This window comes from Manis pentadactyla, chromosome 11 (genome assembly GCF_030020395.1).
Source record: "Manis pentadactyla isolate mManPen7 chromosome 11, mManPen7.hap1, whole genome shotgun sequence".
Lineage (NCBI taxonomy): Eukaryota > Metazoa > Chordata > Mammalia > Pholidota > Manidae > Manis > Manis pentadactyla.
This window is the reverse complement of record NC_080029.1, coordinates 37,114,207-37,132,594: the sequence shown is the minus strand read 5'-3', so window position 1 is coordinate 37,132,594 and position 18,388 is coordinate 37,114,207. Positions and strand designations below refer to the sequence as shown.

The 18,388-nt window shown below is 38.7% G+C and overlaps 1 protein-coding gene across 12 annotated transcripts in view; it reads left to right on the top strand.

The window, feature by feature from the left end:
* The window catches only part of SYNE2 (spectrin repeat containing nuclear envelope protein 2), a 319,309-nt gene that overhangs the window by 130,579 nt on the left and 170,342 nt on the right, over nt 1-18,388 (top strand). For 11 of the 12 annotated variants that reach the window (XM_036906082.2, XM_036906091.2, XM_057488385.1 and 8 more), the window contains 4 exons: nt 5,444-5,623; nt 7,475-7,625; nt 16,428-16,586; nt 17,209-17,370. In XM_036906082.2, coding sequence (XP_036761977.2) covers nt 5,444-5,623; nt 7,475-7,625; nt 16,428-16,586; nt 17,209-17,370 — 652 coding nt within the window. The remainder of the gene's footprint in view (nt 1-5,443; nt 5,624-7,474; nt 7,626-16,427; nt 16,587-17,208; nt 17,371-18,388) is intronic. The other variant, XM_057488386.1, reaches the window with a different exon arrangement.

Below are 18,388 nucleotides of genomic sequence, written 5' to 3'. Positions count from 1 at the left end.
CATGTGTTTGTGAGCCTCTTTGCTTTCTTTGTACAGTTTATTTCTAGTTTTATGCCTTTGTGGTCTGAAAAGTTGGTTGGTAGGATTTCAATCTTTTGGAATTTTTTGAGGCTCTTTTTGTGGCCTAGTATGTGGTCTATTCTGGAGAATGTTCCATGTGCACTTGAGAAGAATGTATATCCTGTTGCTTTTGGATGTAGAGTTCTATAGATGTCTATTAGGTCCATCTGCTCTACTGTGTTGTTCAGTGCTTCCGTGTCCTTACTTATTTTCTGCCCGGTGGATCTATCCTTTGGGGTGAGTTGTGTGTTGAAGTCTCCTAGAATGAATGCATTGCAGGCTATTTCCCCCTTTAGTTCTGTTAGTATTTGTTTCACATATGCTGGTGCTCCTGTGTTGGCTGCATATATATTTAGAATGGTTATATCCTCTTGTTGGACTGAGCCCTTTATCATTATGTAGTGTCCTTCTTTATCTCTTGTTACTTTCTTTGTTTTGAAGTCTATTTTGTCTGATATTAGTACTGCAACCCCTGCTTTCTTCTCGCTGTTGTTTGCTTGAAATATGTTTTTCCATCCCTTGACTTTTAGTCTGTACATGTCTTTGGGTTTGAGGTGAGTTTCTTGTAAGCAGCATATAGACGGGTCTTGCTTTTTTATCCATTCTATTACTCTGTGTCTTTTGATTGGTGCATTCAGCCCATTAACATTTAGGGTGACTATGTGCTTATTGCCATTGCAGGCTTTAAATTCGTGGTTACCAAAGGTTCAAGGTTAGCCTCTTTAGTATCTAACTGCATAACTTAGCTCGCTTATTGAGCTGTTATATACACTGTCTGGAGATTCTTTTCTTCTCTCCCTTCTTATTCCTCCTCCTCGATTCTTCATATGTTGGGTGTTTTGTGCTGTGCTCTTTCTAGGAGTGCTCCCATCTAGAGCAGTCCCTGTAAGATGTTCTGTAGAGGTGGTTTGTGGAAAGAAAATTCCCTCAGCTTTTGTTTGTCTGGGAATTGTTTAATCCCACCGTCATATTTGAATGATAGTCGTGCTGGATACAGTATCCTTGGTTCAAGGCCCTTCTGTTTCATTGTATTAAATTTATCATGCCATTCTCTTCTGGCCTGTAGGGTTTCTGTTGAGAAATCTGACGTTAGCCTGATGGGTTTCCCTTTATATGTGACCTTTTTCTCTCTAGCTGCCTTTAACACTCTTTCCTTGTCCTTGATCTTTGCCATTTTAATTATTATGTGTCTTGGTGTTGCCCTTCTTGGATCCTTTCTGTTGGGGGTTCTGTGTATTTCCGTCGTCTGTTCGATTATTTCCTCCCCCAGTTTGGGGAAGTTCTCAGCAATTATTTCTTCTAAGATACTTTCCATCTCTTTTCCTCTCTCTTCTTCCTCTGGAACCCCTATAATACGGATATTGTTCCTTCTGGATTGGTCACACAGTTCTCTTAATATTGTTTCATTCCTGGAGATCCTTTTGTCTCTCTCTATGTCAGCTTCTATGCGTTCCTGTTCTCTGATTTCAATTCCATCAATGGCCTCTTGCATTCTATCCATTCTGCTTATAAACCCTTCCAGAGTTTGTTTCATTTCTGCGATCTCCTTTCTGGCATCTGTGATCTCCCTCCGGACTTCATCCCATTTCTCTTGCGTATTTCTCTGCATCTCTGTCAGCATGTTTATGATTCTTATTTTGAATTCTTTTTCAGGAAGACTGGTTAGGTCTGTCTCTTTCTCTGGTGTTGTCTCTGTGATCTTTGTCTGCCTGTAGCTTTGCCTTTTCATGGTGATAGGAATAGTCTGCAGAACTGGGACGAGTGACGGCTGGAAGAACTTCCTTTCTTGTTGGTTTGTGGCCCTCCTCTCCTGGGAGAACAGCGACCTCTAGTGGTTTGTGCTGTGCAGCTGCGTGCAGACAGGGTTTCTGCTTCCTGCCTGGCTGCTATGGAGTTTATCTCCGCTGTTGCTGTGGGCGTGGCTTGGCTCGGGCAGCTACTCCAAAGTGGTGGAGTCGCGTTGGAGCAGGAGCGGCTGGGAGGCTCTTTATCTCCGTAAGGGGCCTTCCTGCTCCCTGCAGCCCAGGGGTTAGGGTGCCCAGAGATCCCCGGATTCCCTACCTCTGGATTAAGTGTCCTGCCCTGCCCCTTTAAGACTTCCAAAAAGCACCCACAAGAACAAAACAACGACCACAAAAAAAAAAAAAAAAAAAAAATTTTTTTTAAATAAAAATAAAAATAAATTTTTTTTAATTAAAAAAAAAGGTGGCCGATCTTTTTTTTTTTTTCTCCTGCGCCAGCCTCAGGCCTCTGCTCACCGGTCTTGCTGCCCTGTTTCCCTAGTATTGGGGTCCCTATCCCTTTAAGACTTCCAAAAAACGCTTGCCAAAACAAAACAGCAAAAAAAAAAAACTAAATGGGTGCTCGCTTTTCTGGTGTCCTCCTGCGCCAGGCCACCGGTTCCCGCTCACTGTTCTTGCTGCCCTGTTTCCCTAGTATTGGGGTCCCTGTCCCTTTAAGACTTCCAAAAAGCGCTCGCCAAAACAAAACAGCAAAAAAGCTAAAAAAAAAATGGTCGCGCGCTTTTCTTATGTCCTCCGGCGCCTGGCCTCCGGTGCCTGCTCACTGTTATTGCTGCCCTGTTTTCCTAGTATCCAGGGCCCTGCACTCTGGCCCGGATGGCTGGGGCTGGGTGTTCGGCAGCCCTGGGCTCCGTCTCCCTCCCGCTCTGCCTGCTCTTCTCCCGCCGGGAGCTGGGGGGAGGGGCGCTCGGCTCCCGCGGGGCCGGGGCTTGTATCTTACCCCCTTCGCGAGGCGCTGGGTTCTCTCAGGTGCGGATGTGGTCTGGATATTGTCCTGTGTCTTGTCTTTATTCTAGGAAGGGTTGTCTTTGTTATATTTTCATAGATATATGTGGTTTTGGGAGGAGATTTCCGCTGCTCTACTCACGCCGCCATCTTCCCTGTCCTCTCATTAATTCTTTGTTAACAAATTTTTATCATAAGTTTACAAACAGTAAATAAATATTAATTTATCAATGAAAAACCATACATTTATAAATAGTAAATTGCTTAAGATTGCAATTCAGTTATTAATACAACAAGTATGTATTGTTGCTAGGCACCGTTTTTGGTACTGGAGATAAGCAGTCAACAAAATAGATTATTATTGCCGTTTGTAGAGCTGCTTTTCTACTGGGAGGAATAAGAAATCAGTACGTTTAGTGGTGATAAAATCTATGGAGAAAAATTAACTAAGGAAGGAGGAGGGTGTTGTAATTCAAATAGTGAGAAGGTGACCTTTGAGTAAAGGTGGGATGAGAGAGCTGGCCGAGTGACTACCTGGAGGAAGAGCCTTCAAGGCCGAGAGAGCAGTAGGTGCAGATGCCAGGTGTGCGAATGGGTCTGGCATTTGTGAGGAGAGGCGAGGAGGTGAGAAGGTTAACAGTGAGGAGAAGAGAAATGAAAGGTCAGAGAAGTAAGGGTGGAATGGGGCTTAGATTTTGTAGGGACTCATGGGACACGTGACATGAGAAGTCACTGGAAGTTTCTGAGCAGAGGGAAGTGGCTAGGTTTTCACTGTAACAGGTTCTGTCTGGCTGACGTGTTGAGAATAGGCTGTAGGAGTCAAGGGGAGAACAGGAAGCCTGGACCGGCCTATTGCCATAATCCAGGTGAAGGATGATGGTGACATGGACTGGTGGTGAAGTGGTGAAAACTGTTAAGGTTCTTTATATATTTGTGGATAAAGTGAAGGTCCTGTGGCCAGGATTCTCACCTGGCCCTGGTCACTAGCTCATTACACATGTGTGGGCAATATGTTACAATATAAAGAGCTCTGCCCAGTGCTCTGCATGACACTGTGGCAGGGCTGCAAGGCTGCAGGAGAGCAGAGCAGAGGCTGGAGTGGTGGCAGCACCGAGGACAGAGACTAAGATGGCTGCACAGGCAGAGAGGCCCAGAGGCAGAGACCAGCTTGCTGCATGCAGACTCTGTTTGAGTCGACAGGATTCTAGTGATTGACCTGCCACCGTGGAAATAAATTTGGGTATAACCCTTTCATCCCAAGAACATTCTACTGTCATTTTGTTGGTCACATTGGATCCATAGTGAACTTGTCCAGGGCTGAAAACCATTGGGAAGACAATATTTCAAGACAGAATCCACAAGCTTTGTTGATACATTGTGCACAGGATGTAAAAGCAAGATTGTAGTCAAGAATGAGTCCATGGTTTGCCTCGAGCAACTGGAAGAATGGAGTTATCATTAACTGAGATGAGAAAGAGTGAAATTTATCAGATATTAAATGAAAGATCAGGTGTGCTCAGTTTTAGAAATAATAAGTTCAAAGGTCCTATTTGACATTCAAGTAATCATGAGTAAGACTCAAACATAGATAGAGTCAGAGGAGAAGTCTAGGCTAGAGAATACTTTTGAGAGTCATCAGCATTTAAAAATGCAGTTTAAAGCCATGAGATGGATAACATTGCGGAAGGAGTGAGTTGAGATGTGCAGAAGGAGTGGTTTAAGTTGTATACTCCAGGCATTCCGTATTGAGACATCAGAGAGATGAGGAGGAACCAGCCAAAGGCACTAAGAAGGAGGGGCCAGTGTAGGAGGAGGACAACCAGAAGAGTTATGGAGTCAAGTGAGAAGGCCTTTCAACAAGGAAACGCGGTCATTTGTGTCAAATGCTGCTGACTAGTGAAGGCAGGTGAAGATCGAGAATGGAATATGGATTTGGCAATGTGAGGGACACCAGAGATCCTGACGAGCCATTTTGGAGGAGCAGTAGGAGGGAAAGCCCCATGGGAGTGAATTCCAGAGAGAATGGGAAGAGACGAAGTAGTGACTATCTAATGAAAGCGATACAGACCTAGAATGAATGGAATTAATGCCACCAGGTTTAGTTTGCAGGTTAAAACTCTTAGCTGAAATAACTCCTCTTTGATACAGGAGAGCTTTGTGCACACAAGGTAAAAATGAAAAATTCCCTTACTCCTTCCTTTCTCCTTGGCCCTTCTACCCTTCCAAGGAGGTTGCAGTACTCTGCTTTCCATCTCTTTTCCTCTTTCCATATCATGCTGTCTTTCCCATTCACACACACACACACACACACACACACACACACACACACACACACACACTCTCTCTCTCTCTCACTCACTCTCTCTCTTTCCTCTGATATGCGTATACCCTTTACTAGTGTGTTCATCACAGAAAAGTGTTACTGCTTATGGTTTTGTGTATTTATTCTATTGCAAGCACCAAATTAATATTCTGGTAATGCAGAGAGCCTTGTGAACTGTCTTATAGGAATGTGTGAATTTGGCATAAACCTCATGAAGACAAATTAAAGTTAGTGTGACCCCCCCAAAGACCCACATTTATGAAGTCAAATTGACTAATAATTGGCTATCAAACTTTTCTCTTTCATAATCAAGGAAAAAATCGTTACTCAAACTGGATAAGGATCTAGATGAATATGAAGAAGAGAAGAAACACTTGCAAGAAATGGCTAAATCTCTCCCAGAATTCAAAGATGGCAGAGAAAAAGCTCTGAATCAACAGTGCCAAAATACAGCACTCTGGTGGGAGAATACAAAAGCTTTAGTCACTGAATGGTAAGGAAAAAATCCCGCCCAAATCTGAAAAATTGTCTGTAGCACAATTAGCTTTTTGAAATTCGTATGTTGAAAACACATTCCCATGGACCTAAAGGAGGGTCAAACATAAAGAGTTTTCCATTGGAAGGTCACTGGGCCAATGTCTGGCACAAGACCTGGAATCCATTATAACCAATGAATTTAAGAGCTTATCTAAGAGGGATAACAACTACACAGTATATTTATAATGATTGTCACCCACTGTGCTAGTTTTCTATTGCTGTTTTAACAAGTCACCACAAATTCAGTAGCTTAAAAAAAGCACCAACTTATCTTATAGTCCAGAGATTAGAAATTCTGAAACCAAGCTGCCTTCCTTTCCGGAGGGTCTAGGAGAGAATTCATTTCCTTGCCTTCTGGAGGCCTCCTCCTGTATTCCTTGCCTTGTATTCGCTTCCTCCATCTTTACAGCTAGCAGCATTCCATGTTCAAATCGCAGTCATTCTTTCTCTCTCTGTCACCTCTGCTTCTGTTGTCATATCTCCTGCTGACCCTGACCCTCCTGCCTCCCTTTCATAAGGACCCTTGTGATTATTTTGTGCCTACTTGGATAATTCATGATAATGTCCCTATTTTAAGATCCTTAATTTAATCATATAAGCAGGATTCCCTTTCACCATGTAAGGTAATATTCACAGAACCTAGGAATTAGGATATGGGCATCTTTGGGGGCCGGGGCATTATTCTGGCACACGCCCTACTTGAATGGCAGATGTTGCCTGTCAGTTACCATCATCTTTCCTATAGAACCTGGGCAAGGTTCAAAAGTTTTCTTAACTATTTGACAGCCGTCACCTGTAAGTCCCAGTTGGCGATTCTACCGAATATTCTCCACCCATCCTTCTCTCCCTTACTTTCTGTCTAGAGGTGGCAGTGGCTGGAGGGCTGACCCCTAACAGACTACAGACAGACCAAGGGTCCTAGGTGGGATAGGACTTGGGAAGTACTAGTAGATTTGCGGACTAGAGGAGCAAGAGGTCAGGGTGGTGTTAACCCCCTCCGTTTCCAGCAGGTGGCTCCAGTGACTCCTGTGGGCACCTCCTCTGTCTCAGGGCACTTTCCCTTTTTCCCCTGCGGTGAATTGCTGTTGCTCTGTAGCGCCTCAGCTCCCTGGTAATTTCCCGTAACTGACCACTATCAGGGGCCCTTCCCCACAGAATAACATCTGAGTACGCCTCCTGTTCTCTACCGGAACCTAAGTGCACAGGAGTCAAGATAAAGCGTGTTTGTGGATCTGATCTAGTCTACCCTTGGATTTTACAGAGGAAAGAATTGAGGTCCAAAAAGACTTAATGTAACTTACATGACTGATTAGTGCCCAGCCATAACTAGAATCAGGTATCCTCATTGTCACATTTTCTGTACTGCTTTACCTTTTAGGAAGGACTAAAGAATGAGTTGAGCAGACATAAACATCAACATGACTTATTGAATTAATCTAGAATATTCTTCAAGAATAATGCTAGGGAAGTGCTGTTTTCCAAGATGTCTTTTGGTTAGTGATGAAATTGAGTTGCTGATTTCTTAAGATAATGAATCCTGTGTTTCTTTCTAGAGTTTACATCTGGTGACTTTTTAATATTGATCTGGTGAAAATAATAATCCAGTGATTATATCATCCATTTGCCAGAGTAATTTATGTGCCATCATTCTTAGGTTAAACTGGTAAATCAAAATTATAGACCATATCTAGAGGAAAAAAAATCCTCCTATAATAACTTACTAGTCATTATTACAAAGTACTTAAAAAAAGAGAATGGTGGTATTATTTTCAGACATTTAATTGTTGTACTTTTTTTTTCTTCATAGCCTTGATCAATGTGAAAGAGTTTTGGAGCTCTTAAAACAGTATCAGAATTTTAAAAGTGTCTTGACAACTTTGATTCAAAAAGAAGAGAGTGTCATCTCCCTTCAGGCATCATACATGGGAAAGGAGAACCTGAAGAAAAGAATAGCAGAGGTGAGTCCACGTTCCGAAGGGAACTCTGCAGAGTGACTTGACAATAAAGGCTTTTGCAAATGGAGTCATTTTTGAAACTTGGTTTAAATAAGTTCCTAGTGACTGTTTCACCAGATGTCTAAGGATTTATTGAGTTTATCACTAGGGCTTGAAAAAAAATCAGTTCCCCTCATTGAGGCTGGGTCACATCTATTTGGATTTTGACACTGGCAATTGTGGTTCTGGGTCTGTTTTAATCTAGGGTCATACCTGCTACTTTTGTAACAGACTGTAACAGTCTTTGCACTCACCTTCTACCTAAGAGGAGTCTGAGACTTCACTGCAGACCTGAGAGAATGAAGATAGTAGGAAAACCCTTCTGTTGTTAGTGGACAAAGGAAAAAGTACATTTTTGTATGTTTTCTCTAAAGATGTGTGAGCTTATCTCCAAGTTGTTCCATCTGTGTTCATAACCTCACCAATCAGCTTTATGTTCTAAGAATAACGCTTTTGGACACTAGATGTCATTATTTTCTATGATTTTTTTTGTGGTTATCAACCAGAGTGGCAGAAGAATGGAATAAAGAATGCACTACACTATGTTACTGTGCACTAGAACATTGCTTATCCTGCTGGGTTTATGAGTAATATACTAAAGTGCCGTCAAAGTGTCAGTAACATGTATGGAATGTGGTCTATTTGATATACCTGGTTGTTAGAAATCAATTTTATTAAACTAGAGTTGCTGAGAGCAGCATTAGTGGAAGCTTATAAAGACCAGATTGTTATAAAGTAGTCTTTATCTAGAACTCTTATTGTTGAAGCTGAAGTGACGGTCAGTGTGCAGACACACGTGGCTAAAGCCACAGATGAGGAATAGCTCCTGTCTAGGACCCACTTTCTTAGCCCTAGTTTCATGGAACTGATGAATCACAAAGAGCTCTGTTTGGACAACAGTTGTACAATCCATGACTGCGTAACTGATCTCCTTGGGACTTAATTGAGGCAGGCCACCAGGATCATGAGCAGATAATCAGTTGGAATCGCTCAGAAGCAACTTGTCTGGCTCCATCAGCAGAGGCAGCTTCTGGATTTGATGGTCTTGGGATCTAGGAGGATCCTGTCCTCATCCCAGTACAGATTTAGGGAGCTGTAGCTCACTTGGTTCTCAGAGAATCCAACATGGTCAGCCTTAAAAGATCCCCTCAAACTTCTCAGTTGCTTGAGTACTCATCCCACTGCCCTATAACCATAAAACCCCATTACCTGTAAGCTGTAATTTCTGAATAAGTTATTAATCTGACTAATAGAACTTCCTTCCATCACCTTAAGGCAGGTGGCCTCTCTCTTGGGTGAGTCTCCCTGATGGGAATCCAGGTCCAGGTCTCGACCCTTCTGCCATCACTTGCTCTGCTATGGCTTGTCTTTGTTTGGGCTGCTATTACAAAAATACCGTAGATGGGGTGGCTAATAAACAACAGAAGTTTACTTCTCACAGATCTAGAGGCAGTTCTTACAGTTTATAATATTCTGCTCTTGGCCTCTCAAAACTGATGTCCTTCTCACATGCAAGGTACATTAATTCCATCTCAACAGCCCCAAAAGTCTTAGCTCATTCCAGCATCAGCTGTAAAGTCCAAAGTCTCATCTGAATCAGATATAAGCGAGATCAAGGTGTAAATCACCCTGAGGGACATTCCTCTCCAGCTGTGGACCTATGACACCAAACAAATTATATGCTTTCAAAATACAGTGGTGAAACAGGTATAAGGTAGACATTACCATTCCAAAAGGGAGAAATAGGAAAGAAGAAAGGACTAATGGGTACCAAGGAAGTCCAAACCCTAACAGAAACATTTCTCATAGTTCTGGAAGTTGGAAAGCCCAAAATCAAGGTGTCTGTGGGTTTGGTGTCTGGTGAGGGCCTGCTTCCTGCTTCATAAATGGCTGTCTTCTTGCTGTGGCCTTAAGTGTGGAAGGGGCCAGGGAACTCCCTGGGGTCTCTTCTGTGAGGGGGTGAATTCTGTCCATGAGGGCTCCACCCTCATGACCTGATCACCTCCCAAAGGCCCCGCCTCCTAATACTGTCACATCAGGGATTAGAATAAGAACTTCTTACAGTTTCTTACCAATGTACAAACTTGTGCCTTCTTGTTTCAACAGCAATTTAAATCATACATTAAGTAAAAAAATGAGGACTTTTAATAAATTATTCTTATATATAATATGACTTCATATATGTATAATATGGAAATTATTACAATAAGGTCTAACTTTTTACTATTTTAAATAACCTGTAGAGCATTACATTTTAGTAAATGTGATACTGTATGGTTTGCAATTATATAGAGAGAACATAGGAATTATTGAGAAAACCACTGAGATATAAATGGATATTCATACATAGGAAATAAATTGATGGTTGTTAAAAAAAAGAGAGAGCTCAGTCTCGTGTGTAATCCAAGGAAACCAAAACTGCTTGAAAATAACCTTTTTTTTTTAAACCTTTAGTTAGTTAACGAAATGGGCATTCTTTACATTGCTGGTGAAAGAGTGTATCGATACTGACTTTTTGGAAAACACATTGATGATGTTACGCAAGATTCCTGAAAATCTTTTTATCATTCAACCAAATATTTCACTTCTAGGATCTATTGTAAGAATATAATCTTACATATGGAAAATTCCTAGTGCCAAAAATATTAATTCCAGCACTTGACACCTTTGCTCATTCCCTTCTTTCTTCGCTGACCACACCATACCCCCTTCACTTGCCCCAGAAGCCAAAAATCCCTGAAGCCAGAAAAATTGGTTTTATTTCCAAATAAGATTAGCATGTAGGCCTGAGGTTTTAGGTAATACTAATACTGCTTACTACTAGTAAAAATGATAACGATGGTGATGGTGATAATAACTTTATCACTGATGGCTTGGTCATTATAAACCAAGTACCTTACATGCTGTTATCATTTCATTCTCACAATAGACCTCTGAGGTAGGTAGCATTATCCTGTTATACTGGTGAGAAAACTGGGGCCTAGGGAATTTTGGAAGTAGCAGTAAGAGTTTTGATGTTTATTAAGATGGTATTATGAAAAAAGAACAAAAAATTCCCCTTCCTGCCCCATCAATTTTCCTGACTGTGGGATTGTCAAGGAAGATACATACTGAAAAAATAAGAGCAAGCGGTTCTGCTTTATCATGATCTGCACAAATGCCCAATACCCCAGCAAGTTCTGTGCTAAAAAAATGGGCTTGAGCATGTGGGCCAGACTAAGTGTCTGCAAGGTTTTCATCCAGATCCACATCCAGACTTTGGAATCTTATCTCCCTTTGGTGGGCTGCACTGAGTAGGTCAGATATTGGTGCAGTGATTTGGGTTCTACAGCTAATGTGAAGACAGGTGCACAATGCTTATCTCAAGGAGCTGCACCCACTGAATGATAAGGAAGCAACACGAAGCTGAAAAAAGAACCATATCCACTTGTTGAATTTTTCAGGGATGCTGATTCTGCTGACTAGTAAATGTGGTCCAATTTATTTCTTGGAATTTGTACAGTCAGATTAGCAGCTTCCTCTGTGAAAAAAAGGAAAAAGTGTGGATAGAGGTTAACTACTTTCCAAGATTATGTGGCTAATAAGTAGCAGAATCATTATTTAATCCCAGATCTATTGGACTAGAAAGTTATGTTTCAATCATCATAACATTGCCTTCACTGAAGACATATTTGAAATATCTATATGGCCCAAGTAAAAGTTGGCCAACTTTGCTTTGTCTGTACCCTTTCCTCAACTGTAAAGATTTGCCCAAAGATATTTTGATAATTAATAAAATAACTGTAATTACCTTTAAGAAATATATAAGAGTGTCCAGGGTTCTTTTTATGTTGATAATCATGTATCTAATATGGTGTATAACATGTGGGCACTTTATGCACTTGCTGAAATAGTACATTACGTTGTATAGAAGATACAGAAATTCTAGCACACTAGTATTTAATTTTTAGATGCTTTTTTAACTAAAAGAAACACATTTTAGTACTGATGGTTAACACAACTTTCAGTTCATTTCATGATGACTTGGGTACTGTCTTCAGAAACAATCCATTTCTGGACTGTGTGTTGTCATGCTTTGACAGTGGCTGAAAATATGACACCTCTGGAAACTTTTGTCTTCACAACCATAGAAACCTGGATGTTTATCTGAGATACGGTGCTAAATTTCCACTTTTCTTAATGAAAGACAGAATTGCAAAAGTAGGACTAAAAGGCTAGAGTGTCAGGAGACTATTCAAGTTTGGGAAATGTCAGCGTGGGCCTACTTTCCTTTATTTTACACTTTCCATTCACTGTAGAACAAAAGCCACAGTTCCTGTCAATGCTAAAAGGACCCTGTCCTGCTCTTTCTTTCTTCTTCACCTGGTGGTAGCTTGGGTCAATGTAACAGCAAAGCTTTATGAGTATAACAAAAATTAAGATTTATATATATAGATTTTTCCATTTAATTGAAGAAAATCTGTTATGCCCCAATGCAGAGAGACCTGACCTGGGACAAAAAAACACCTGAGTTTGCATCTCAGCTCTGCAAACTTAGCAGTCAGCATTCCTGTCAGTAGATAGAAACCTCCCCGGGAATTTTTTTTTTTTCATTTAAAAATTTTTATCTAGTTTTTATTTTTTTAACTAAACTTTTTATTTTGAAATAATTACGGATTGACATGCAATTATGAGAAGTAATACAGAGAGGTCCTGTGTACCCTTTACTAAGTTTCTCCGATGGTAAAATCCTATAACACTATATACTACAATACTGCAATCAGGATACTGACATTGATACAGTCAAGATAAAGAACATTTCCGTCACCACAAGAATCCCTCAGGTTGTCATTTATAGCCCTACCTGCTTCCCCATTCCCTTCTTAGCCCTCAATAATAACTAATATGTTCTCTATTTCTATAATTTTGTCATTTCAAAAATCATACGTAAATGAAATCATACAGTATGTAACTTATTAGCTGTTTTCACTCAGCCTAATGCTCTGGAGATTCATTCAAGTTCTTGCATGTATTGATAGTTTGTTTCTTTTTCTTGCTGAATAGTAGTTCATGGTATGAATGTAGCACAGTTTATTCACCTACTGAGGGCCACGTGGGTTGTTTCTAGTTTGGGACCATTATGAATGGAGCTGCTATAAACATTCATGTAGGAGGCTATGTGTGAATGTGACTTGTTATTTCTCAGGGAAAGCTGCTCAGGAGGACAGTTGCTGCTTTGTATGCTAATTGTGTATTTTAGTGTTTGAAGAAACTGCCAAACTGTTTTCCAGAGTGGTTGTACCATTTTACATTCCCACCAGCAATGTAGAGTGATCCAGTTTCTCCACATGCTTGCTAGGATTATATATAGTCTTAATTTTGTATTTTAGTCACTCTGATGTAGTGGTATCACCTTGTGGTTTTAATTTGCTTTTTTCTGATTACTAATGGTATTATTGATCATCTTTTCTTGTGCTTGCTTGCCATCTATATGTCACCTTTGGTAAACTATCTCTTCATATCTTTGCTCATTTTCTAATTAAATGGTTTGGGGCTTAATTTCACTGTTAAGTTTTGAAAATTCTTTTTATTATATATACTAATCATTTGTCAGATATGTGGTCTTGCAGACAATCTTCTCTCAAACTGGCTTATCTTTTCATCCTCAAACAGGGTCTTTTGCAGACCAAATGTTTTTAAATCTGATAAAGTCCAGTTCATCAATTTTTCCTTTCATGGATTATACTTTTGGAGTCAAAATCTAAGAACTCTTTGTCTCACTTAAGATCCTGAAGATTTTCTATATATATTTTATAGAACTTTATATATTATACTTTACATTTAAGTCTATCATCCATTTAGAGTAAGTTTGTGTATAATGTGTAAGCCTTAGGTCAAGCTTCGTGTTTTTGTCTGTAGGTGTCCAGGTGCTCCAACACCATATGTTGAAAAGGCTCTTTTTCCTCCACTGAACTGCTTCTGCATCTTGTCAAAAATCAGTTAGATGTATTTTGTATGGGTTTACTATTTACATTTCTGGTTTACTATTTTACATTTACATTTCTGGGTTTAGTCTTCCATAGACCTATGTGTCTGTCCCTGTGGCAATACCATGTAATTTCTTACTGTACCTATGTGATAAGTTTTAAAGTCAGGTAGACTGATTCTTCTAACTTTATTATTTTTTTCTAATGTTTTGCTCTTCTAGTTCATTTACCATTCCACATAAATTTTGAAATTATCTTGTCTATATTCACAAAAAATAATGGTAGGATTTGATGATAATTGCATTAAATGACTGTATATCAGTTTCAGGACAATTGACATCTTTACTTTGCTGAGTCTTCCAATCCATGAACTTAGTAGTTTCTGCTTTTATTTAGGTCTTCTTTGATCTGTTTCATCAGTGTTTTGTAGTTTTCAGCATATGAGTCCTATTCATGTTTTGTTAAGTTTACACCTAAGTATTTGATTTTTTGAGTATTTATAAATGGCAGTAAATTTTTTATTTCAGTGCCCATGTATTTACTGCTAGTATGGAAAAGTGCAATTGATTTTTATGTGCTTATTTTATATCCTGTGACTTTTCTGAACCCACATATCAATTCACAGATCAATGGAAAAGAATGGTAAACCCAGAAATGGACCCATACAAAGTATGTCCAATTGATTTTTGATGAGATGCAAAAGCAGTTCAATGGAGGAAAGAGAGTTTTTGCAACATGTGGTGCTGAAGCAACTGGACACCTATAAACAAGTTTTGTAGATTCCTTGGGAACTCCTGCATAGATAATCATGTCATCTGCAAATAAGGACCATTTGTTGACACAGACACAAGAGTTTTGGCTTCCCACTAGGCCTCCACTTGACTCCTCCCTTTATGGCCTCCACTGACACAGTGTGGGGAGGGGTGTGTGTGTGCTTTGTTACTACCCAGAAGGAATGTAAGTCCCACCTCTCTACTTGGCCTTCTCTGACACCACCCTTGTGTGGTAGGGGTGGTTTCCTGTTACAGCCTGGTGCTGGTGGAAGTCTAGGATCTACCCTTGACCTTTGCTGGCACAGTTCGGGGTTGGGCCACAGTTTTTTCCATGGTATTTTGCTCCACTGAGCAATTGCTTTCTAAAAATTGTCTGTCTTGCTAGGTCATCCCATGCCTGGAGGCTTTTCTTGGGGCTTTTTTGAAGAGAACAGGCTTTTCTTGGGGCTTTCTTGTCTGTGCACATTGACATTGCCAGGTATGCTTCTCCAGCACACACTCAGGGATGTCTGAGGGAAAAAGGAAATGCAGGGAACATACCACCAGGTTATTCTTCAGGAGCCATGACTTGAGCCATTCTCCCTTCTTGAACTCTCCCCTTTTTAATCTACTTAAGTTTGTTTTGCATATGATATCCAGGGTTTTTAATTGTACTTAGTGGGAAGAATAGTGAAATGTATATCTACTCCATATTCCCAGAAATGGAAGTCCCCCTACAGTTTTAGATGTTTGTTTATGATCTATTTTCAAATTTTATGTAATCATTAAAGGTGCTCATCTTACTATGCTGATGGACAGTGACTGCAACTGCAATGGGGTGTGTGTGGGGGGTACTTGATAATATGGGTGAATGTTGCAACCACAATATTGCTCATGTGAGACCTTCATAAGATGTATATCAATTATACCTTAATTAAAAAAAAGATGCTCAGATAAGGTTAATTTGAGTGACATTTTAAGATTATATCAGTCAACATTCAAATTTTATTTTGTAGTTTAAGATCACTGGCCTTTTAATAGTGTTTCACCGTCTCTATTAGGAGTGATATTAGAGTTAGAGTCATGGAAGATTAAAATAGAGGTCATAGTAAATTGGTAAGGAAGAAGTTAAACTGTCACTGTTTGCAGATGACATGATATTATACATAGAAACCCTAAACACTCCTCCAAAAAACTATTAGAACTAATAACTAATTCAGCAAAGTTGCAAGATACAAAATTAATACACAGATATCTCTTGCATTCTTGTATATTAACAATGAATTAACAGAAAGAGAAATCAGGAAAACAACTTCATTTACAATTCCATTGTAAGGGAATTGGAGAAGGGGTATAAAGGTGCACAATAGTTCACAATCACAACATAGGTAGGTCATGGGGATGGTAGTACAGCATGGAGAATACAATTAATGACTCTATAATATCTTACTATGTTGATAGACAGTGACCACAATGGAGGGGTTGAGGACTTGATGATTGGGTGAATGTTGATCCACTGTGTTGTGTATTTGAAACCATCATAAGATTGTATATCAATGGTACTTTAAAAGAAAGATATATATATATATATATATATATATATATAAAATAGAAATCATATTAAAGATGTTTTAGAGTTCTGTTTGTTTTATTCTTATGAGCACAAATGTTTTTTGGTTTTATAAAGATGATTCCTATTGGGGGAATGAAGGAGCTGTCATTTTTATACCATTAGATGGAAGTGGTAGAATATTATTGCACATGGACACAAAACATGGTTTTATACCATTATAATTATGTCATCCCACAGAATGGGAAGAAATTTTGGTACAGGATTAAACCAGATGGTTAAACCAGATGATTAGGGTTCTAAAGACTTTTCATTGAGAAAGTGGGACAATAAAACCCTGCTTTAAAAAAATATAATGTACAAAGGAAGTACTGTGTTATGATGTTGTTTTTAAGCTGAATAGCCAATGATAGAATTGTAATTCTTACCAGTTGTCTCTCTCAATATATCAAAAACATGCTTCATACCTTTTTTACAGATTGAAATTGTCAAAGAAGAATTTAATGAACATTTGGAAATTGTAGACAAGATTAACCAGATCTGCAAAAATCTACAATTTCATCTAAATAAAATGAGAACCTTTGAGGAGCCTCCTTTTGAGAAAGAAGCTAACATTATTGTGGACAGATGGCTTGATGTAAGTGATAATTTAATTGATTAGAAATTCTCTTTTACAGCAATTAAATTGATCTTTTCTGTTGTATCTTTAGTATTTTTGTCTCATTATAAAAGTCAAAAGTGCTCAATGTAAAAATGTTTAAATAACATGAAGTTTATGACTTAGGAATTAATTTCACCCCAAGTTAGGCACTACTAACAAATGGGTCTATAATCTTTCAAAGTGGATACTCAACTTATTTAAAATAAACCAGTTAATGTATTACCCATCCATGCAGGATACTGATTTTCATCTATGTATTTATTTAATTAATTTTTTGCTTGAGTAGTAATGATATTTTTCATATGAATTATAAATTAAGAATTTGTATTATTTTTCATTTGGGTTTTTAAAAGCACCTTTTATTTATTGTGGTTTAGAAAATTAGGAAGACTTGTTTTTAACTGCATAGAAGCTGCAACAAATCAGCTAAGATCTTTTTTTTGTAGAAGAATTACATGATATATTAAAACATTATTTTTTATGAATAAAGCCAACTATTTAGCACGTAAAGGTAAACCAAAATTTTATTGTAAGTACAACTGAAATAATGGTTTACAAACTTTTTACCCCTATTATTTCTATTTCTAAATTATGATAGATAAATGAGAAGACAGAAGACTACTATGAAAATCTTGGTCATGCGCTAGCTTTATGGGAAAAACTTTTTAACTTAAAAAGTGCCATTGATGAGTGGACTGAAAAGGTCCTTCAAAAAATAGAATTACATCAACTGTCTGAAGAGGAAAGAGAAAAGTTAAAGGTAATTTAACAGAGATGAACTCTTTTTGAATACAGCTGACATTTTAATGTTGGGTTTGCTTTCTTGAAGCAGGGTGGGAAAATCACACATCTTTCTTTCATTATTCTTGGTGTGGGAGTTCTGTCATTTCCTTTGTGATATATAGGAAGATATTAGCAGGTATTATGAATCTGAGCTTCACAGACTCCCATGGAGTTCATGGATAAAATGACCCACATGGGAAAAATTGTTCCTTTATTTTCATGAATGTCTAACCAAAATGTAATATTTATTTCAATTATGTGTATAGTTAACAAACATGGTAGGATGAACATTGTATGTGACTGTTATAAAAAAAATCACAGATATTTTTCAATTATCTTGTGATTGTAACTATTACCCTTATTGCTTCTTTGAAATTAAGACATTAGAAAGGGCACCACTAAATCTTGTCATTTAAGGTATTAATAGAGAAGCATATATTATTAGAGTATAAATTATCTTTAGTATTTTGATGACTGTAACCCAGTGTAATTGTTGTGCTTTATAATTCTACCTAATTTATTTTATGTTTTATTTAAAAAGTATTATGCAAAACGGTCCATAGGGTTCATCAGACTACCAGAGGGGCTTACGGTATTAAAAAGGGTTAAGAAAGGCTAGTGAAAGGCCACCAAAATGCATAGTTATTCCCAGGTGGTCAATCTAGGCCCCAGGCATTGTCAGACTTTTCCTTAAAGGGCCAAATAATAAATACTTTGGGTTTGGAGACCATTTGGTCACCATCACAACTGCTCAACCCTGCTGTTGTAGCATGAAAGCAGTCGGTCATAGACACACAAACATGCTTGAAAGTAGCTGCATCCCAATAAGACTTTCTAAAAACTGATTGCCCACCCTCAGACTGTTAACTCCTGATCTAGATCATGATAATGGACAACAATCATAAATTGAATTAAACAGTCCCTCAAAAAGATTTTTTTAAAAACCCATAAGGCTGAGTATCAAAATATTGATAGAACTTCAAAAAAGGCTAGTT